Below are 23,333 nucleotides of genomic sequence, written 5' to 3'. Positions count from 1 at the left end.
GAGTTGCCCTGACACACCCAGCCGACGGCCAAGTAGCATGTCTGTTCTGTGCCTGCGTAAGATGAAATGCCTTTCCTTACCAGCAAGTGGCAGTAGCTGAACAGCCAATCAGATGATCCGACGAGCTCCAACGCCGATTCAACTTGTCGAATCGGCTGAAAAAATCCTGACGAGGACCAACTTCAGCTGATGGTGCAGAACTTAGTCGGCTGACCGTTGGCTTGGTGTGTTCCTGCCTTCACAAGCACTGTGCTTCAGATAAGATGTTAAATCAAGGTCCTGACTCCCATGGCACTTCTCATAAGAGTAGGGGTGTATCTCCTGTGTCCTGGTCATTATCAACCATGGCCGCCTAATAATCCCCATCCACTGAATTGGCTTTATCACTCTCTCCTCTCCACCTATAGCTGGTGTGCGGTGAGCGCTCTGGTGCCGTTGCTGCATCCAAGTGGATACTGCACACTGATGGTGGGATCCATCCGTCCATCCATCCATCCATGGCAGAGAACAATAACAGCAGTTGACAACAGACAAATCACAAGAGCTGTAAAAGAACTCTAAAATAGTTGTCAGTCAAATCACCAGCAACCTCTGGAGAGCTGGGGTGATGGTCTCACAATCTACTGTTCGCAGGACACTTCCACTGCAGACCTCTGATCAGCGCCAAACATAGAAAGGCCAGACTAGAGTTTGTAAAAAAGCACAGAGATGAGTTTTATGAACAAATGAGATAAAGATGAAACTTTATCAAAGTGATGGGAAAGCAAAATTGTGGAGAAAAAAAAAAGGACATGCAAATGATTCAGAGCATACAACATCTGTAAATTATGGTGGAGGTGGTGTCATGAGTGTGCAGGGCTGCAGAATGAATTCAGAAGTGTACAAAAGCATCTTGGTTACCAGTCTTCAAGAAATGCCACCAGGCTCATTGAAGTGCTTCATATTGGAACAGAACAATGACCCGAAACACAATATAAATTCAATCAATGAGTTTATCATGGGAAAGAAATGGAAGGTCTTAGACTGGCCAAGTCATTAAAGGGTTAGTTCACCCAGAAATGAAAATAATGTCATTTATTACTCACCCTCATGTCGTTCCACACCTGTAAGACCTTCGATCATCTTCAGAACACAAATTAAGATATTTTTGATGAAATCCGATGGCTCAGTGAGGCCTGCATAGCCAGCAATGACATTTCCTCTCTCAAGATCCATTAATGTACTAAAGACATATTTAAATCAGTTCATGTGAGTACAGTGGTTCAATATTAATATTATAAAGCCACGAGAATAACAAAAAAAAACAAAATAACGACTTATATAGTGATGGCCGATTTCAAAACACTGCTTCATGAAGCTTCGGAGCGTTATGAATCTTTTGTGTCGAATCAGCGGTTCGCGTGTCAAACCGCCAAACTGCTGAAATCACGTGACTTTGGCGCTCTGAACCGCTGAAATATGTTTTTAGTACATTAATGGATCTTGAGAGAGGAAATGTCATTGCTGGCTATGCAGGCCTCACTGAGCCATCGGATTTCATCAAAAATATCTTAATTTGTGTTCTGAAGATGAACGAAGGTCTTACGGGTGTGGAACGACATAATAAATGACATTATTTTCATTTTTGGGTGAACTAACCCTTTAAATCCAATTGAACATGCATTTCACCAGCTTAAGAGGAGACTAAAAGCAGAAACTGCCCAAAACAAGAAATACTACATTTTACTTTTGCTTTAAGTTTAATTGTCCCATATGTCTGCTCACGTTAGATAGGGGGATTAAACTTTAAAAGTACTTATTTGGTAAAATGTTTGTGTTGAAACAGCCAATAATAAAACGTGACATTCTGTACTTTTGCCTCATATTCATCTTTTAATCATATTTACAGATGTCTTGACTTCACAGCAAACAAAGTGTTTTTGTCTTTACTGTCCAAATATGGAGTATTAAAAACATATTTAAAAGTCAAAAACTTACTATGAACTTTTGAACAGTAAATGTATATGTAAGGGAAAATGTGCAGACAGTACACTGTTTTCACAAAAATAAAACCCTAACAGTGTTAAATACACACTACCGGTCAAAAGTTTGGAAACATAACATTTAATGTTTTTGAACGAAGTCTCTTATGCTCATTAAGGCTGCATTTATTTCATAATAAATATAGAAAAAACAATAATATTGTGAAATATTATTACAATTTAAAATGATGGTTTTCTATTTTAATATACTTTAAAATGTAATTTATTTCTGTGATTGAAAGCTGAATTTATTCCAGTCTTCAGTGTCACATGATCCTTCAGAAATCATTGTAATATGATGATTTATTATCAATGTTGGAAACAGTTGTGCTGCTTAATATTATTTTGGAACCTGTGATACTTTTTCAGGATTCATTGATGAATAAAAGGTTAAAAAGAACAGCATTTATTCAAAATATAAATCTTTTCTAACAATATAAATCTTTACTATCACTTTTTATCAATTTAACACATCTGTGCTGAATAAAAGTATTAATTTCTTTCATTCAAAATGACTGTCCTCAAACTTTTGAACGGTAGTGTATATTGTTACAAAAGATTTCTATTTTAAATAAATGCTGATATTTTTTAACTTTTTATTCATCAAAGAATCCTGAAAAAGTATCACAGGTTATAAAATAATATTAAGCAGCACAACTGTTTCCAACATTGATAATAAATCATCATATTAGAATGATTTCTGAAGGATCATGTGACACTGAAGACTGGAGTAAATTCAGCTTTGATCACAGGAATAAATTATATTTTAAAGTATATTAAAATAGAAAACCATAATTTCACAATATTATTGTTTTTTCTGTATTTATTATGAAATAAATGCAACCTTAATGAGCATAAGAGACTTTAAAAATAGTAATGTTTCCAAACTTTTGACTGGTAGTGTGTATAATATAGGTGCTTTATGTTGACTAATTTATATAACTGCCATATGGGAGGGCACATTTTAATTAATTTTAAGCATTATGTTTTTTTGCAAACATTCATTTCCAGATATAGTGATCTCAGAACCTATTTAAAATACAATTTACATTAGCTGAGTGATAACACACTTTAAGTTGTACAGTAACAGGCAAACAATGGTGTGTGGGGACACTGAGTGACATTCACAGCTCAGGGGCCCTCAGATCAGGGCCCGTCCAGTCTATATTCGGCACGAACAGTACAGTATGTGAACTAATTTTACCCGTATTTCTAGCCGCATTTCCACACTACTAACGTGTTTCGACAATGAAAACAGGCGAATAAATGGCGTTGTTTGTCACTTCCTCTCGTGACGTCACTGTGTTTGTGTTGCGCGGACACACTGGCAGATTAGCTACAGACCTGCAGCTGTTTTCACTCGTGCAGGTACCGTTTTAACACCTACTTGTCTTCTATTACATACTTTACGTTTTGCTTTTTTTCGTGCGCTTGAGCCCAAGAAGATCCTGAGGTAAGAAAATGTTATTTTACGTCCCGGTGTCGAAACTAGCTCCAGGCGGCTAGTTCAGTCCGACAGGACACAGACAGAAACGAGTAATAAACATCAACACAACACTGCCTTTTTTTTCTTTTTCTTGAAAACATTTAATTTATATGCAACCAGACATCTTTGTTTACAAGTACTATTAAGCTGTCATGTTTTAGACTTTATTTGCTTGTGTGTTTTTGCTAGCTGATCTGTCATGCGACCTTTTGTTGACAGCCTGACAACAAGACGAGACGAACAGCCCGTTTGTCTTATTTATCTGCATAATCATGCTGTATGCATATTTTTATTAACATTTATAAGACTGTGTCAGGCACGCAGAATACACGTATTTTATGATTATAGGCAATATGTCATTGGTTTTCATGGCTGAAGCTTTATTTATTACCAAGAGCTGGATGGAGATTAAAATAAAACATTTAAATAAAAAATTAACGAATAAGTGTTTCGAAGAGAACATTATGCATTATTTCCCCTCATATATTGACAAAGAACAATAGAAATGAATGAATAAGTAGATCTTAGAATTTAAAAATTGAAGGATTAAATAAATATAAATAAAAGCAACAATCTATACATAAAACAATAAAAAAGGGTACAATTATTTGTTAAATTGGTGCAATTAATGTACTTTATTATTTTACATTAAATTACAGGCAAATGTAAAAACAACGTACTAATTTGAAAACGTAAACATTTATTATTTGATTAAGATTAATTTATTGACATCTGTGTTATTTATTTATTTGAATAATTGTCAAGTTAATAATAATAAAAATGAAAATATAATTTACTTTTTATTTATTGTTTATCATTATTTATAATATTTATTTACATTTATCTGTATATTGTGACGACAGTCAGATTATTATTTTTATTATTAAATATCATCAAATAAATTGTAAACGTGTCAGTAAGAACACGCCAGTACTAAATACTAAATTGTTATTAAAGAGAATGAATGATTCCTAATGTAAAGATATTACTTGTTCTGTCAACATCATTCTCTTGTTAATAGATTTTCTGTTTTGTATTTTCCTAGGATCATTTTTCCCACTTTCACAGCCATCTCATCTCGGTGTGGCGTCACCCGGTCTGGGTGAAATGTCCTTTAGTTCCACATGAGCTCTACTATGTGGTACATCATGCAGAGTATTCAGAGCAAATACTCATTGTCAGAAAGACTCATTCGAACCATAGCGGCCATTCGCTCCTTCCCACATGATAACGTGGAAGACCTTATACGCAGGGTGAGTTGTGTTACCAGAGCTTTAGAAAGCCGTTTTGTATATTACATTCTGAATGAAAATGTGCTCCTTTCACAGGGAGCAGATGTGAACAGAATGCACGGCACGCTGAAGCCCCTGCACTGTGCCTGTATGGTGGCTGATGCTGATTGTGTGGAGCTTTTGCTGGAGAAAGGCGCAGAGGTACATCATTAGAGCTTAGAAACCAATGATTTCCTTAAATTCAGCTTTTGACTAGTTAAAAGTGAAACGTGCAATTTTGGTGCCGCTAGTGGCGAAGAAGTTGTTAAAGGGTTAGTTCACCCAAAAATGAAAATAATGTCATTTATTACTCACCCTCATGTCGTTCCACACCCGTAAGACCTTCGTTCATCTTCAGAACACAAATTAAGATATTTTTGATGAAATCCGATGGCTCAGTGAGGCCTGCATAGCCAGCAATGACATTTCCTCTCTCAAGATCCATTAATGTACTAAAAACATATTTAAATCAGTTCATGTGAGTACAGTGGTTCAATATTAATATTATAAAGCCACGAGAATATTTTTGGTGCGCCAAAAAAAACAAAATAAGGACTTATATAGTGATGACCGATTTCAAAACACTGCTTCATGAAGGTTTTTATATATATATGTATGTATGTATACACACGCATATTATAAACTTTTTGTAAATTGATTTGACAACACTAATATATATAGTATTTTTTTTTGTATTCTTACGTCTTGAATACATGCTTGGCCCAAGTCATGAAGCTTTTCAAATCTTAAAGGTGCAATAAGCAATTTCTGAGAAACGCTGTTGAAAGTGGATCGGATCGAGCACCAAAACACACTTGTAGCCAATCAGCATTAAGGGGCATGTCCACTCATAAGGGAGGAGGTGCCTGTGTTGCATAGCATGTTTGTGAATTTGGGGGCGGAGCTATAAAGATAGGGGTGTGACCCTTTTGGGGTGGGGGTGTGTTTGGGAAACAGAGTTTCTCAGAAATTGCTTACTGCACCTTTAATAAGAAGTGAAGTTTTGTTAAAATCTGTAGACACAGAACTGTTTAAAAGTTTGGGTTCAGTAAATGTAAAAAAAAAAATGTTTTTAAAGAAATTGAAATGTTTATTCAGCATGATGCAGGTGTTCAAAAACTGTAAAGATATTCATAATGTTGCAAAATATTTCTATATCAAATAAATGCTGTCCTTTTGACATTTATATTCATCAAAGAATCCTGAAATAATCAAATTCTACAAAAATACTGTTTTCAACATTGATAATAAGAAATGTCTTGATCATCAAATCATCATATTAGAATGATTTCTGAAGGATCATGTGACACTGAAGACTGGAGTAATGATGCTGAAAATTCAGCTTTGATCACAGGAATAAATTGCATTTAATGAAATAAAATAAATTCAAATAGAAAACAGTTAATTAACTGCAATACTGTACAGTTTAAATTGTAATATTGTTTCACAAAATTACTGTTTTTATTGTATATTTGATCAAATAAATGCAGCTTTTAATTTAAATTTAAAAAAAAAATGTCTTACCATCCCCAAACCTTTGAACGATAGTGTATATATTTTATTATAACATTTTATTATTAGGAAATAGCAGTAGTAGATTAGGACAATCTATTCAAGAATCTCATTCTTTTCCATGTCTTTTTTTTTCTTCATTGTAACATCATTACAGATGCATCACCCCAACATTTTTTTACTTTATATCTCTTTACTTTATTATAAATGAATTTTAATTCAGAAACTCAAAACATGCACATTGTAGAAGATTTTTACCATCTCACTTTGTCACACAGGTAAATGCCTTGGATGGTTACAACCGCACTGCCCTGCATTACGCAGCGGAGAAGGACGAGGGTTGCGTGGAGCTGCTTCTAGAATACGGGGCCCAGCCGAACGCACTGGACGGCAACAAGGATACCCCGCTGCACTGGGCCGCCTTCAAAGATAACCCCGAGTGCGTACGGGCCCTGTTGGAGAGCGGCGCGTGTCCGAATGTCCGCGATTACAATAACGACACGCCCCTCAGTTGGGCGGCCATGAAGGGCAACCTGGAGAGCGTACGTGTGCTGCTCGAGTACGGCGCTCAAGTTCACGTCACCAACCTAAAGGGTCAGACGCCCATCTCGCGGCTGGTGGCGCTGCTGGCGCGGGGCCTGGGCACGGACCAGGAGGAAGAGTGCCTGGAGCTGCTGTGCCGTGCCGCGGGGAGGTTCGAGATCCGCAGGGCCGACGGCTCCTTACCTCGTGAGCTCAGTAAAGATCCTCAGTTACTGGCTCGACTCACTAACCTGGTAGCCCAACCGCCCTCGTTGCGAGCCTTAGCGCGCTGCGCCGTTCGTAATAGCCTGGGAGTGCAGTATCTCCCAACTGCAGTGAAACAGCTCCCGCTTCCAGAGTCCGTGAAAGAATATGTGCTCCTCAGAGACTGAGCGAGAAGAATGTCCTTAATGTCAGACGTGGAGGAGGTAGATGTCTTCTGTCCATGTGAACATGTGATTGTAATCAGACTGCAATCTGAAGTGTGTCTGTCCATATACAGTGAGGAAGTCGCCCATTTTGAGTTTTTTTTGTTGCTGTAATGTCATCAAGCAAATTCAGACTTGGGTTGCAGTACGATTATGTTTTTTGGTGCAGAGGAATAGGTAGGATCTGGTAGGAGAAAGATGCATTTATGAACCCGTAATGTTAAAATAGCAGCAGATAATAATATATATGCAAAAACAAGAAAATAATTTAAAAATATTATTTACCAGTAAATCCAGTGGAAACAAAAAATAACACTTTAACAGCACTTAAGTTATAATCATATATTAAATTTGTGTTTCAAACTTCTATTTTAAGTTTTTTTTATTTATGCAGTAATATTTGATGTTTTTAAAGGTAATAACTGAAGCCTTTGGATGAAGTTTTAAAGTCAAATAAATATTAACGTTTTTGTTAAATCGTTTCCCAGTCATCAAAAATAAGTTTGTTTTGGAAAAATTTTGCACAAATGTAGTAAATTTGCCACAAAACAGCCTTGTTTTACATTTGTTTACCAATCTCTGGCATTTTGAAGCAGGACAATGTAAGAACACTTTCAAACCAATGTCTGTTTCTGTCCCTCTATCACTTTCATAATCATAAATATTTCTCATGAAAACTTAATATTACTACCTGATTTAGAGTGTTGGATTGTATTACATTTTTTTGGTGCTGATGATTGCAGAAAATGAGCTGTGCTTTTACGTTTGAGATGAAAACCTTAACAAGAACCTTCTGTGTCAATATTGGGAATGTTCATTTTTTCAGCCTCACAGCGTCACGTTAGCATGATCATTCCAAATGTTGGCAGACTGAATGGGATGTCTTAAATGAATTGATGTCAACACTTGTGTCACATCTTGTAAACCTCAAGAGATTTTTTGCAGCTGTTTTCATTTATCTGCTTGAATAAGTATGTAGTGCTTACTTCTAGTTTTATGCATGCAGACTAACCAGTAAAAGACTTCATGCATTGTTCAAGCGCTTTACTGCAGTTATTTCTCCAAATCAAGTGAACCGTGAACATGATTAGGGCACACATCAAATGCTTTCCTAATCACCTGAGACCTTCTATGAGCTATATATGTGTGTAGAATTTGTACCGGTAGAGGGCGCCGGAATACCACGTGATGTAAGTCAGTCAGATAAAGTTACAGAATTTTGTCATTTGCCTTGTTTGTAAAATAATAAAAATTAAAATTTTACATGAAAGAAAAAGACTGTCACATACAGTGTCAGCCCTTAAGGTCATCTCAGTTTTAATGACCTATATTTAAACAACCAGACGTCATGGAGCAATTATCTATTTAGATTACTTTACATTAATATTAACTACCAAAAGCCAAAAAAATGTACATTTGATTGTTTTTTAACATTTGCTGTATGGCATTAACATCTAAAAAACACTCCGTGAAACAATGTTTCTGTTTTTTGAATAGGAAATTGAATAATAAGAAAAGAGCATACTTTTATTATCGTTTCAAATCCTTCATCGAGCACTGTGTGTGTTTCCCATCATGCTTTATTTAAACTTGTGTCCAAGCACAGGATGTCCTCTTTATGAGAATGTAAATCAGTCAGGAAGGAAACTACAGTAGGACTGAATAAAGGCCCTCTGCATCTAACCTTCCTCTACTCTCACAGCCGTCATCTTCAGTTTACATCACCGTCTTCATCTTAATCAATAGCAGAGGATTGAATCACTGAAGAGGGACAAACCCTGAGATGGGAACAAAATACTGACATGATCTTTGGGTATGAATAATAATAATAATAATAAAACATTTGCCATTTCAGAATAGGAATGCAGAAACATTATTAAAAGAACAAAGAAAATAACTCTACAATCAATTATTTACTAAACTTCTAAAACATTTTTATTCACAGAAACTGGGAATAACAGGAATCAGTGTATTAAAATAATTAAAAATGATACATTCTGTGATTCCAGAAGTTTCAAGAACTGCATGTCTTTAATATAAATAGTTGCTGAGGGGGAAAAATATGATTTTACATCTTTATTTACATTTTAATACATTTTATGTATTTTAATTTAGATTTGAGTTTGATATAATGTATAATATATTATTGTTTAATATATTAATATTAGATTTTAATATTAAACATGTAAATTTAGTTTCTTACAAAGATTATTTAAAAACCTGTCTTGCAAATGAAATTATATATGAAATTTATTCTACGAAATACAGATAAATTCTAGACAGTTAAAAATAATCTATTTTAGACTAAGAACATTCATATTAACATGCCAAAATCTTTACCATTATTACAGTCAGAGAATATATGAGCTAGAATTCTTTATCATCATGAATCCGTATCATCATACAGAAAGTAAAAGCATCAAGAATGTCGAGTTGACAGGATCATAAACACCCCAGGTGAGGAACTCGGGCTATGTGACGCCAAAATCTCGCGATACTTCACGGGGAGGGGCGTGTCAGATTCCAAGAGAGGAGAGAGAGAGAGAGAGAGTGGGATAGAGGGGCGCTGTGGTAAGTTTGTAAACATTCTTATTTTGTCAAAAATGTGAAATAGATGATTGTCTGAATGTGAAACAATGTCCTAGCGTTATTTATATTCGTCAAAAATGATCGAGAGTAACTTTTATGAGGCGACTGTGAGGCTGTCAGACTGGCAGTGGTCTTCCACCGAAGTCTCCGCGAACACTGCTGCTCGTTCAGGGCTCTTGACAAGCGAGGGCAGAAAATCTTAGGAATAGAAAAGTGCTTCTAGCCGTCATTAATTATTACTATATACTATAGAGTTGGTTTTTTTTTTTTTAAATTTATGTCAATATGTAATTTTTTTGCTTGTATAAAATGGCAAATTAGATACCACAGTTATTTTGTTTGCTTCAAAGTACTCTTTGCATACTTTTGCTTCTATCGGGGGGGGGGAATGAGCGGCCTGTACGCTGTAAGTCCGTGAATTCCATTTTTTGAGTGGGATTTCCGTCCGCCAATGAGACGCAACTAGTAATCTTGATTGACGTTTATTGTAGCCAAACAGCAATTAGGTATTTTTGATTGACGCGCACGTGACCAATCAGAATAACGGTAGGGCGGGCACATGCGGGAAAAGGCTGGCTTTAAAGTTGGCATGTTCGCAAGACATCAAGTTAGCATGGGTTTGCTAAATAGTTAGCGACGTTTATTTTCGGCGAGTGCACTAGAAACGAACGTTATTTTTTGTTGTAATGCAGCAATCCGACATAAAAGGTAGAAATTACACATCAACGTGTCAGAAAACTATAATCAAACCAAAACCCTGTCACCGTCCCTTTTTGTTTTTAGTACATTTCCCTAAAAAGTTATATTTTTGTTACATACAGAAACAATCGTGATTTGAAGTAGGATAACTCTTAGAGATGTATGAGTAGTGCTGACTTTCATATTTTTTGCTAAAATGATTAGTAATGTAATTGCAGTTTGATTAGGGTAGATTTTTATTATTATTATTATTATTTATTTTGTTTTTTGTGTCATGAATAAATAAAAAAGGTCAACTCCACACTAATGTCAGCATTCTAAATCACAATATTCGCTGCCATTTAAACAAACAATACTTGTTTATGGCTTGTTTGTTTGCTATATAAATATGTTATACAAAATCAAGCACCTGGGGTTGATCAGTTTGCTATCCTAAGCATTGTGGGTATTTGGCCAAGATCATTCAAATAAAGCAAAGAAAATGTGAGCATTTCACGTCTTTGCATAAAACGCATGTAGTGTGAACAAAAACAGCTGATAACAATCAACTTGATTTCTTCTGAGCGTGTGAATTTCCCATCTTAGTGCCTGTAAACACCATCTGTACATCCGAGGACGTGTAATTGTAGATATAGGTCATCTTCACATGGCACTTGTTGAATTCCAATAATGTTCCTCTGTACGTCTCCATATAATTCATCATCCTCTCAGTTGACTTATTTGCTTGTGCACTAGTGAGCATTTTTGCAGCTGTTACAGTAATTGCTTCACAGCGATTTGATTGATGAGAGTCTTGCTTTTTGCTTTCACCTCTGCTATAAAGACATCTGCTGTAGTTCATGATAAAGACACGATGTGAAGATGTTTTACAGGAAGGAACATCATAATGGCAGTTTGACGTCTTTCACATGATGAAATCGTCTCTGTTTCTGACTTGTTAAACCATGCACTGTGATTAAACGTCAGAACTGTGAATGAAGGATTATGTTATGATTATGTAAGGTGTCCTGGCAACAGTTGTATACAGGATAATATAATTGACAGCGTGGTTGTCCGGATTCATCAATAGAGTAATAGAGCAGACCAAATAACACTGTTTCAAATTTCCAGCAGACCAAATAACAGATTGTTCAAATAAAACAGACAATAAGGGTAAACTGCCAGCCATACTTGAGTTGATTCTGGGCATCTGTGCACTTCTGAAGTTATGTAATATTTGGTCTGCTCTAAAAGGTGTGCCGGGCTCAAGAAGTACTGTGAGAGATCGAGGGAGATACTCCATTGTAGAAATAATGAATGGACAATGTGGGTGGCTGGAAAATGTTTTCGTCCGATTTTGGCAAACACATCGGGCTTGATGGATTGCTGTGATTTTAGGATCGTTAAAATATGATATTCACATGCCATCGTGTTGCTGTAATGTTTAGAGAACTAGTAAAATATGCCAAAATTGAGTTGGTGTGTCCATTATAATATAATTAGCAGGTCTTTCAGAACATTGCCATGCCTGACAGCAATATATCTTGATATTTTTTCCAGCCTTTTCATATAATCTTGATGTGGTTTTGCTCTGGAATTGTTGAATTTTTTATTTTTTGGAGTCATATCATAGGATCCATCATCTTGATCACACACTGTAGTTTAATGCAAGATGAAAAATATGGTAAAAAGTTCTGAAAGCATTCTAGTTATTAATAATGAGATGTTTTTGACACCGTTTTGCGTTAAAGGAACACAGCATTTATTTATTTTCATTTACATACACTGTCGTTCAAAAGTTTGGGGTCAGTAGGATTTTTAAATATTTTTGATAGAATCTGATGCCAAAGCTATTTATTTATATCAAAATACAGTAACAGTATTACTATGAAATATTATTACAATATAAATAACTGTTTTCTATTTTAATATATTGTAAAATGTAATTTATTCCTGTGGTGGCAAAGCATCATTACTCCAGTCTTCAGTGTCACATGATCCTTCAGAAATCATTCTAATATTCTGATTTGCTGCTCAAGAAACATTTCTGATTATTATCAATGTTGATGTTTATCAGTGGTTGTGCTGCTTAACATTTTCAGGATTCTTTGATGAATAGAAAGTTCAAAAGAACAGCATTTATTTGAAATAGAAATCTTTTGTAACATTATAAATCCCTTTACTGTCACTTACCGTCACTGCTCAATAAAAGTATTCATTTCTTAAAAAAACGAATGAACTGACCCCAAAATTTTGAATGGTAGTGAATGCACCACTATTACACAACTATACATTAATAAACAGTAATATTTACAATTAAATCAGTGTTGCATAATATTATATTGCCAGCAAAATCATTGCAATATATTGTGGACATTTGATATATTTCTTCTGCTGTCAAATCAATTAATCGCTTCTAACATAAAAGTTTGTTTACATAATATATGTGTATATATATATATATGTCTGTATATATATATGTCTGTATATATACACACACACACACACACACACACATATTAGGGCAGACCCCGACTAAAGATTTTTCGAGTCGACTATTAGTCATTAATTTAAGCGATTAGTTGAGTAATCACACATTTATATTAATTTAATTACTTAAATATATAATGAGGAGAATACTAATTCATAATGAGCATTTGAAGAGTTTGGTTCCAAAATGCTATAACTCCATTTTGATTAATTTGAGTAAAAAGGTGTTTTCTTTACCAAGAAAGTGGCAAGATGAAAACCACTATTTTCTGTTTTAAACTTTCACATAGCATCTTTTGGTTATAAAAACATTAAAAATTCAAATCTGCATTTTGATTTTAAAAGGTTTATTATAAAAATGGATTATTTTTTCCCCAAAATGCAATAAATCCATGACAATGCAATTAATCCATTAATATAAAAGTTATTTTTCATATTGAAAATACACAACAAAGTAAGTTGATTCACATATATGACAGCCTCTGAACTTTGCCAATACTAATCTTATATACAGGCATTTTACTAAAAATACATTCAGTCGACACCCCCAAAATGAATTCATAGAGTCATCTTGTTAATATTATGAATAAATTATGTCTCCGTTTGTCATTACCGATTAAAGAGTATCTGGCGCCACCGCACGGTTAAAATAAAGACATTTATAGAGTTGGTATTAAAAACGGCTTTTAAAAACTGTCCATGATTCAGTTTTGGGGACCGTGACAGAAGTTTGATGCTGTCGTGAAACAAGCAACAGCCGGCATTTTTCCTCCTCCCGACTCGAGTGCCTCATCTTCTTAATCTCCTCACGTAAATGATTACATTTCGATGACTTGCGTTTCTTCCCCACCACAGAAACAACCACAGGTTCATCAATGCCATCAAAATTTTTCTGTTTTTGTTGATCACAAAGTACAAAGCAGATAAGGAAAACTAGGATGCCGGGTGTATTCAGAGCGCCGCCATTACTGTTTACAGTGCGTGGAATGGTGCGCTGTGATTGGTTGAGCGGATATATCGCGTTCTGCAGAGAAGGGAGACTGACGTTTGACGCGTTTTGGAAAGAGGGAGAAAACCTGAGAGAATAACACGACGGATATCGCATTTTGTATTGACTTTTCAATACCGACCAGATACAATACTGATTTTTTTAAAATGGCGTTTATGACGTTTTGGAACCAAACTCTTCATTTAATATAGATAGCCTATTCCACGTTCAAGCGCATGCATAAAGCTTGCCACAAAGCACTGGAAAAAGTAATGATTATGTGTTGGAAAAAAATAGCAAGGAGACATCTCCGCAGTATGGTGAACACACCTATAGAGAGAAATGCACCTTACATACTGATTAGTTACATAAGCAGAGATTATTATTTTTATTTGAATTGGTTAGTTTAAAAGGAGACATTTCAAGCTTTTTATAGATATATTTATCATGTCTGTGAGGCAAGTAGCCTATACGCTGAGTTTCGGTTCGTTTTTATGACGCGCTCCCGTTCACGGAGACCAAGATGGCAGAAAGCGCATCCCGTTTGTTCTCTTTATTTTACGAAGGCACAACATTTTCCTGTTATTGTGAGTTTACACAAATAAAAGTAGAACCTTTACAGTTTGTAATGTATTACTCTTATCTGTATGACCTAAAAATGACAGAGTATTTTAAGTTGTTTCGCTTGTTATCAGAAAAAATGCAAGTGATCGCGCCGGCGCCTCCATGTCATGCACTAAGCGTGCTAATACTTCTGCAACTAACCAACTAAGCCTCTAATGATTAGTCAACTATTAGGGGGCAGTCCTATATATATATATATATATATATATATATATATAATATATACACACACACACACACACACACACACATACATACATACATACATACATATACACAGACACAGACATATATAATAATATATACACACATATAGTATGTAAACACAACTTTTAACTTCTAACTTTTTATGTTAGATACGATTAATCACAAATAATGACAGCACTAATTTCTTCTAAATGCAGGAGTGAAGTAACACTGTTAGCCTTTGTTGACTTGTAGCATGTCCAACATTGTTGTAGCAGCAGTATAAACTGACAGAGGGGGACTTTGGAGGGGTCCACATTGTTCCTAGCAGAATACTGGCCCTGGGGACTGCATTGGGCTACATTGTGTATTTCCTCACCATGGATTCAGGACCGGGCACGCTGCAGTCATGCAGACATGGATCTAAAGTTTCATTTGTTCCATTTTCCAAAGCTCAGATTCACTAAGGTTACATAACTCCAATTCGGCGATAAAACACACCCCGTACCCCTTATCCCTGATTCTATCCGCAGCACCCTTGGCCTTTACCTGCGAGTTACCGAACACCCTCCAAAACCATTCGTTCCATTCTCTGCTCCCTGCCCCACTTTTCCGTCGCTCCCTTTTTGTGGGGTCTCCCTTACTCTCTGGCAGCTCACTCTCCAGATTCCTCATTCTTGGCTCCAGCTGGAGCTATTAATACAGTTTGTTTTGTCAGTTTCCTAGCAGACAGCATCAAACAGTGCACGCCTGAGGCAGATTATAGCCGGACCTCGCTACACCGTCCACCTGCTGAGTAGGAGAAATCCAAGTTAACAGCAGGATGCTGCTTGTCCCCATGTCAGACCGAATTGATCCTGAGGAACCAGGCTTTGATTAAAAAAAATGCATGTATTTCACAGGGATTTTGGGGAAAAAATGTGAATTTGAAAAGCCACTAAAATGAATAACATCCTGAAAAATCATGGACATTTCTATAGTGAATATAAATGCTCTAAAATATTTCATAGCTTATAAATTAATCCTGTTTCTATAAAACGATTTTTAAAAATCTAGTTTTTATTATTATTATGTTATAAAAATCTGAGTTATGGAAAAGTTATTGTTTACTTGGGTACTGCTAATAATATTTGTTCGTGTATGATGTGCTATGACTCCTCATTTGTAAGTAATTTTGGATAAAAGCTTCCTCTTAATGATTCAATGCAAATATAAATGTAAATGCAAAAATCATGGAAATCCACTGGCTGAAAGGTGTGGGAGCTCTGAATGCACTGCGTTTTTAAAAACTCAACCGAAGCAGTGCACTGCTAGTACTGCCAGCTGTCTTCCTGTTTAAATTGTTGATGATAGACAAACCCAGCTGTTCAGTTTATCTTCAATAGTGCAATCAAAGATGGATGTTGTCAGAGCCATGGCTTAGCAACTAGAACTAGTGCAGGGACACACTGAGCTATGGTTCTCATGTGGGAGACTCTGGTTTGAGTCTGGTCGTATCAGTTCCCCTTTCTCCTCATCATTTTCTGTCCTGTCTCTACAATCACTGTCAAAACTAAATGTGACGGAAAGTCCAAAAACGTTGCATTTTCAGTTAGCCAAAAACCAGACCCAAAAATACCGTCATGTTCTCAGGTGATAAATTAGTCATAGTAAAGATCTTCAGGCAACTTTTTCAATATTTCAGCCAAACAAATTTTAGCATCCTTTTTGGTCACTGTGAAGTGTGTCCACCCTGCTATTTTTTTAGTTTATCCACGTTGTGTTCAAAATGCGAAATTGGAAAAGCGCTATTCAAAGTTTCGATCCTCCAAAAACTATTTCATCTAAATCTGAAAAATCTTTTTTTGGCCAAGTTTTTTGTCTTTTTAGGTGCAATTTTGTTGTTTGGTTATAATGCAGACTCTTTGAAATGTTAAGAGATTATTAAAGGGTTTTTATCTCAGTTTGTACTGAAATAATTCAGTGCAAACGTTCAAATGCTTCCCATGCTTTCATATTGCCAACATAGTCTTAATCATAACAGGAAGTGGTCTTAGATTACTCCAGAATGTCTTTGTGAATAATCCATCAAGGCTCTATTTTTGTTTTGGATGGTCAGTTGTTGCACACATTGATGCAGGTGGGCCGATCTTTGTTTGTCTGATTTATTGTTATGGTAAACTTCAGAGAGTGTGCTCCCCTAGTTTGAGGCTCACTGAGACTCACACACTTCACCAGGGGTGGTTCTCGTTTGTATATAGTCACTCTGTGCATTTCTCTGTCTGTGTGTATTGCAACCAGACCGAAAGCTCTGGCACCAAGCTGTTGGCTCACTTGTAGAGCGTGTGAGGTCTGCAAGGAATCAAGCTGCTTAGCTTGTACGCCACTTTGATCTCGGTCGTAATGGGAAGGGCCTTTCAGGGGCAAACAAGATGCAGTTATTTTCTTTATGGAAAACAGAGCAAGGGTTTTGGCAGCGGCTGCTAATTTCAGCTTATAACTGCACGTCTCCACACAGGACACTTGAACACAAACACAATTGAAATAATGGTATGTAGACATTAGTGTTTATGTTTAATTATATTCTCATTCATCCATCCATCCATCCATACATACCTTTATTTCATTTTTTTAGTGTTAAAATTTTTAGTGGTGGTGCCTTATTTAGCACGTTGAGAACTTGAAAAAAACGTTCTTAGGACATTAGTATTTTTACATTTGTCTTTGGTGCTGTCACATCTTGCTGTGTTTTTTTGAGCACCTCACACAAGTGTTGTATTTTAAGACGACGTGAAGTTAAAAATAGTCCTTTTAACCTTGAGACCACTGCATTGTTTCTTTCCTTTGTGCTCCGTCGATCTCCTTGCTTTTTTTAATGCGAGGTGTAAGTTTATCTAATGAAGTAATGTTTTGTAAACACCTTCTAAACAGCATACCAATAAACACTGTTGCTTAAAATATGTATATTTGTTTGTATATTCCTATTTCATTGGCACCTTGAGAGCAGTTGCTTTTGCTTGCTGTAAACTTTACAGCACCAGTGTTACATAAATTAGCAGCGTCTCAGGCTGCAGACTTTTTAAATTTTTCACAGATGTCATACGCAAGCTTTACCCATTTAAATCCCTGCTGTTATAGTGAAGGAAGATGTTTGGTTCATTCTTCACCTTTTGTTTGCGTTGGTGGTTGTGTAACTCACCAGACGTCATTCCGAGCTGGTGGAGCATGTTGAAAGTTTAATGAAACTTCCCTCCATTTAAATTTAATGAACGTGTTACTTTTTCCAAAATTCCCAGCCTCTCCACACGTGGACCGTTGGGGTTTAAAGGAGTGAGAGTGTAGATTGCTGTAAAGACAGATGACAAATTCAATTATCCCAGTCAAGCTACCACAACTAAATATAAGACACATGTATAATGATACTAAACATATGTGTGTCACACATAAATAGATTCAGAACAAAAACTGGGTAATGTATTGAATATTTACTGTATATTCATGACGTTGTCAGTATAAAATGAAGCAACACTGTGAAGATTTTGGCCGATAAGTTTGACATTTACAGTTTTATGATCTTTCCTAATGATGGAATACACTACACAACTTTTGCTCTGATTTCTAGTTGCCAAAAGTCTTAGCCAGTCTTCAAATTTTGGGCAGCCAGAGTTGACAGATTTGACAGAAACATGTATAGCGTATGATGGGACGATTTTTTTTTTTTTTTTAGCTTTAGAATGTGATTCCATCCAGTATCAAACATGTTTAATATTTTGAGACGATTTTGGAACACATATTGTTTTCATTTCCTTGCGTCTCCTACCAAAGAGACTCGTGTTTCTGTGTGAGATTGTTGTGTTCCGAATGACTGGAAAGTCTGGTAGTGTGTGATCGTCAGTCATTTAGTGTACAAAACCCAGTTTTTCCTCTGTAACCACTTACAAAGTTGACAAGTGTTTGAGGCCTGGTGTTTCTGTTCAAATTTTTCAAAATATAAAATTCTGTTACAGTGAATTGATTCAAAGCTCTGATTCAGTGATTCATTTGCTTCGCTTAAAGGGTTAGTTCACCCAAAAATGAAAATAATGTCATTAATTACTCACCCTCATGCCGTTCCACACCCGTAAGACCTTCGTTCATCTTCGGAACACAAATTAAGATATTTTTGTTGAAATCCGATGGCTCAGTGAGGCCTGCATAGCCAGCAATGACATTTCCTCTCTCAAGATCCATTAATGTACTAAAAACATATTTAAATCAGTTCATGTGAGTACAGTGGTTCAATATTAATATTATAAAGCCACAAGAATAACAAAATAACGACTTATATAGTGATGGCCGATTTCAAAACACTGCTTCATGAAGCTTCGGAGCGTTATGAATCTTTTGTGTCGAATCAGCGGTTCGGAGCGCCAAAGTCATGTGATTTCAGCAGTTTGGCGGTTTGACACGCGATCCGAATCATGATTCGACACAAAAGATTCATAACGCTCCGAAGCTTCATGAAGCAGTGTTTTGAAATCGCCCATCACTATATAAGTCGTTATTTTGTTATTTTGGCGCACCAAAAATATTCTCGTGGCTTTATAATATTAATATTGAACCACTGTACTCACATGAACTGATTTAAATATGTTTTTAGTACATTAATGGATCTTGAGAGAGGAAATGTCATTGCTGGCTATGCAGGCCTCACTGAGCCATCGGATTTCAACAAAAATATCTTAATTTGTGTTCTGAAGATTAACGAAGGTCTTACGGGTGTGGAACGACATGAGGGTGAGTAATTAATGACATTATTTTCATTTTTGGGTGAACTAACCCTTTTTTTTTAACCCTTAAAAAGCCATGTTGGATTTTTTTTTTAAAAATCTTGCTGTCTGTTACTATATATTGTTATATTAGCGCATATAAATGAAAAGGATTAAATATATTTTCATTGTGTTAATTAGGTTTTAAACCATTTATTTGTTATTATTTTTCTATTTAATTTTTTCCTGATAAAAGCAAAACACTTTTAAAAAAGCCATTTCGTTGAATGTTATCAAAAGATTGAAATATTTTAAGAGTCCCTGTAGTCATGGAAAACATGGAGGTTTTTTAATTTGAAAATTGTGATTTCCAGGCCTGAAAATGTCATTGAAATTTCATTTTTTCATGGAAATTTTTTATAATCACTTCCAAATGAATAATTAATTAAACTAATAAATTAACTAATTAATTTAAAAATTGGCTAAAAATTGCTTTTTTGATAATAATCTGTAATCACAAACAACTGACAAAAAGTCATGAAAAAACCATCATGACCCTATCATGGATCCGTCAGAGTCCAGGGAAGCTTTGGTTTGGTTTGATTACAGAGTAATGTCAAACATGCGTGTGTTTGTGTGGAAGGTGCTGGCAGTTTGTCTGGAATAACTGCAGTGGTTCAGCTAATAGGAAAAGAGGGAGTGTCTACGACGAGCCAATACACACGCATGCCATTCCCCTGGATCAGAGCGGCTCATTCCAGACATGTCTCTCCAGAATTGCCATTATTGCACTGTCCGTTCTTCATTTACAACGCTTACACTCGTTAGACTCTCTTAAATTGGATGAAAGCAATCAATTGATCTTATCTCCATGGTAAATCAGTTCCCGGCGTCTGGCAAAACGGTACCAGCACAACCTCTCGATATCAATGTAGATGTCTTGAGTTCCTGTGAAAAGTGATGAGTGTCTGGGAGTGTGGGTTGCTGATACTTGATCCTGAGAAACGGGTGGAGGAGTTCAGAGAAAGACTGCGGACAAAGGTGTAGAGTGGCACTAGAGTCGTCGCCGCCGCAGAAGAGCTTTGTGGAGATGGTGTCAGGGGGACTACAATGAAAAGTAGAGGAGGGGCCAAAAAGACTTTGAGCAAATCATGAACACCGAGTGTCATTGGTCTGCTAGATGCCCCCAGTGTGAAGAAAGTATCACCAGGGAAACTTGTAGTCGCTGCACTAACATGCATGTGCTTGTTTCTTCTCGTTATTTTTAAACACCCGTCGCTTCTTGCGCTGAGTGAAGATCCAGGCAGAAGCATCCCTGGAAACGACTGTAGAACTTTTCCTGGCATAAACCTCTAGGAAAACCCTTCAGTAATGTTCTCGCCTTCTCTTCCACAGTTACATTGCAAAGCCTTTGCAAAGATGGGGGACGACAAGCCTTTTGTGTGCAGCGCTCCTGGCTGTGGGCAGGTAAGTTCGCTTTCACTTTGTCTTGGGTTTCAGGTGTGGGTGTGCTTTGCTGGTTCGTTCTCCTCGGTGTCGGCGTGCACATCGTCCTTGCAGTTGTACGGTAGCAGCACGTCTGCCCGGCGTGTGTGAGGAGGGAGGTGCGCCGGCTGCACCGCTCTGTAAACATGTTGTTTTTGTCACAGGGCCACACTGATGGAGCCGATAACGCACTTGTGAAACTGCGCAAACGTCTCTTCCACTGTCTGACTCACAAACTTAGCCAATGAGTAATTGCAGTTATTGTCTACACTTGTCTGGTTTGAGTCAAAGTCCATGCAGACGCTATGATGACATTATTGATGATAGTAAGTGCACTTACGCTGGTAAAGTTGGCTAAGAGGGAGTGCACCGCAAAAATCACGTTTAATCTGTATTTTTGCCTTTATTTCCAGTAAAAAATATCTAAACATCCTTGAAATTACCCGAGAAGCAAACTTGCATAAGGAAGTAAGGAAATGTTTATAGAGAATGCATCTTGATTAAATTTGTTCATTTAAATTTAAATTTAAAAAACAATAAATAAATAAAAAAATTGACAAAAAAACCCCCAAAAGATATATATATATATATATATATAATGAATTACAATAACTGTCTTGTGCAGTTTTGCTTCTCAAGTAATTATATTTTCTAGTGTAAGAACTGAAAAACAATGTGGCCTTTGGAGGCTTGTGCTGCTTTGAGGGCACTGAAAACTGAAAGAGGAAGTGATTGAGACCCATCCTACTCAGTGAGACAGTGATGTTCATTTTGTGGTTTTGATCTGAATGTTCTCCTCTGCAGTTACGTAGAAAACAGCGTGAGAAATGTAGCGTGGACCAAAATGAGGCAATTTAACAGTTACACCTCGCCTCTCCAGTACTGAATGCAACAATGATTATTTAACCGTACCGTTGGCAGCATATTCTTGAGAATTGAGAGGAACAACATGAACTTGCTGAATAATTTATGTAAGTTAGTTGTTTGCAGATGTTTCTTTGCAAAACCACAGGGACCATGACTGTTTACTACTTCTTGCTCTGACCTAGCCAGACTTTGAGCAGGATAAATCAGTTTTCCTTACGTAAAAGGTGTCTTCGATATCTGACTTTGCACGCATCTCTATTACAATTGCTTATACTTTTTTTTGCAATTGGTAAAAGTGTGATAAAAGTTTCAAGTCGGTACTGACGTATTAAAAATGTGATGCTTTGAGCGCTGTTGAGCGGATTCATAAACACCTCTGATTGGCCATTGTGTTCACGCACTCAACAGATATGTCTGTGATTGGCTACAATGATCAACGCTTCAGAAACATGTTGTAAATAGACATCAATAACGCTCTTCATCGAGCGCATACACAGATACACACGGGAGCGTTTAAAAGCAGGTGTCAGTCGGTCCGCTGATAGACGCCTGCTTTCAAACGCTCCCGCTTTCAAACGTGCGTTGATCATTGTAGCCAATCACAGATCTGTTGAGCGTGTGAACACAACGGCCAATCAGAGGTGTTTATGAATCCGCTCAAAGTTTTTTAAAATTTCAGTACCGACTTGGTATCGAAGTCGGTACTTTTGACAACACTATTTTAATGTATTTTAAAATGTAATTTATTCCTGTGATCAAAGCTGAATTTTCAGCATCATTACTCCAGTCTTCAGTGTCACATGATCCTTCAGAAATCATTCTAATATGATGATTTGCTGCTCAAGAAACATTTAGATTATTATTACTATCAATGTAGAAAATAGATGGGCTGCATAAAGTATTTTTTTTTTTTCAGGATTCTTTGATGAAGTAGAAATACAAATCTTTTGTAACTTTGTAAATGTTTTGATAAATTTAATGTAGTAAAATTATTTCTGAGTAAAAGTATGAATTCGTACTGACCCCAAACTTTTGAATGGTGGTTGAATTGAAGCATCATGAAGCACTTTAGATCATAAGAAGTAATGACAGTATCATGTTGTCAGGTGAATGTAAGGCATTTTTTAAAACCACTCAGCTCTGGTAAACCAAAACTGAAGGCCACATAAAGGGAAATAAAAGAGATTGGTTGAAATATAGAGATCAGGTTGTGCACATCTGTCAGGCTTTGTTAACACCGGTGTGTCGCTGGATGAGGGGAGTGAGGATTTACTCTACTAGAGGTATTGTTCTTTTGTTGACGCGCAAACGTTGTTTGCGTCATACTGAAGTCCACAGGGGTTTAAGATTGTTTTGCTTCATCCCAGTGAACCAGATTTTCACGTGACTCCACTGTTTTGTCGACCTACTGAAAAATAACTCGCCGGAGGAAACTGAGATTTGAGATTATTAATGCTAG

The 23,333-nt window shown here is 36.4% G+C and overlaps 2 protein-coding genes across 4 annotated transcripts in view; both read left to right on the top strand.

Moving 5' to 3' along the window:
* Positions 1-3,193: 3,193 nt before the first annotated feature.
* Positions 3,194-8,279, top strand: asb8 (ankyrin repeat and SOCS box containing 8). Of its 2 annotated transcripts, none has more exons than XM_051879465.1 (4): positions 3,194-3,389; positions 4,553-4,760; positions 4,836-4,940; positions 6,569-8,279. In XM_051879465.1, exons 2-4 carry the CDS (start codon positions 4,632-4,634, stop codon positions 7,202-7,204), a joined length of 870 nt encoding a protein of 289 aa, XP_051735425.1. In that variant the 5' UTR covers positions 3,194-3,389; positions 4,553-4,631; the 3' UTR covers positions 7,205-8,279. The 2 variants fall into 2 exon arrangements, with proteins under 2 accessions (XP_051735425.1, XP_051735427.1); XM_051879467.1 differs by having other exon boundaries at positions 3,235-3,474.
* A 1,441-nt stretch (positions 8,280-9,720) lies between these two features.
* Positions 9,721-23,333, top strand: part of atf7a (activating transcription factor 7a) — a 33,452-nt gene continuing 19,839 nt past the window's right edge. The window contains exons 1-2 of one of the 2 annotated variants that reach the window (XM_051879463.1): positions 9,721-9,811; positions 20,918-20,989. In XM_051879463.1, coding sequence (XP_051735423.1) covers positions 20,942-20,989 — 48 coding nt within the window. In that variant the 5' untranslated portion in view covers positions 9,721-9,811; positions 20,918-20,941. Of the gene's footprint in view, positions 9,812-20,896; positions 20,990-23,333 lie in introns of those variants that run through there. The other variant, XM_051879464.1, reaches the window with a different exon arrangement.

The sequence above is a fragment of the Ctenopharyngodon idella genome, chromosome 22 (genome assembly GCF_019924925.1).
Source record: "Ctenopharyngodon idella isolate HZGC_01 chromosome 22, HZGC01, whole genome shotgun sequence".
Taxonomy (NCBI): Eukaryota; Metazoa; Chordata; class Actinopteri; order Cypriniformes; family Xenocyprididae; genus Ctenopharyngodon; species Ctenopharyngodon idella.
The sequence above is the reverse complement of the archived record's forward strand: the minus strand, read 5'-3'. Positions and strand labels throughout refer to the sequence as shown.

Excerpts from the sequence above, each read along its gene's own strand:
- asb8 (XM_051879465.1), top strand. The coding sequence starts at position 4,632 with ATGAGCTCTACTATGTGGTACATCATGCAGAGTATTCAGAGCAAATAC. Across the intron at positions 4,761-4,835 it reads TGGAAGACCTTATACGCAGG|GGAGCAGATGTGAACAGAAT; the intron begins GTGAGTTGTGTT and ends CTCCTTTCACAG. Across the intron at positions 4,941-6,568 it reads TGCTGGAGAAAGGCGCAGAG|GTAAATGCCTTGGATGGTTA; the intron begins GTACATCATTAG and ends TTTGTCACACAG.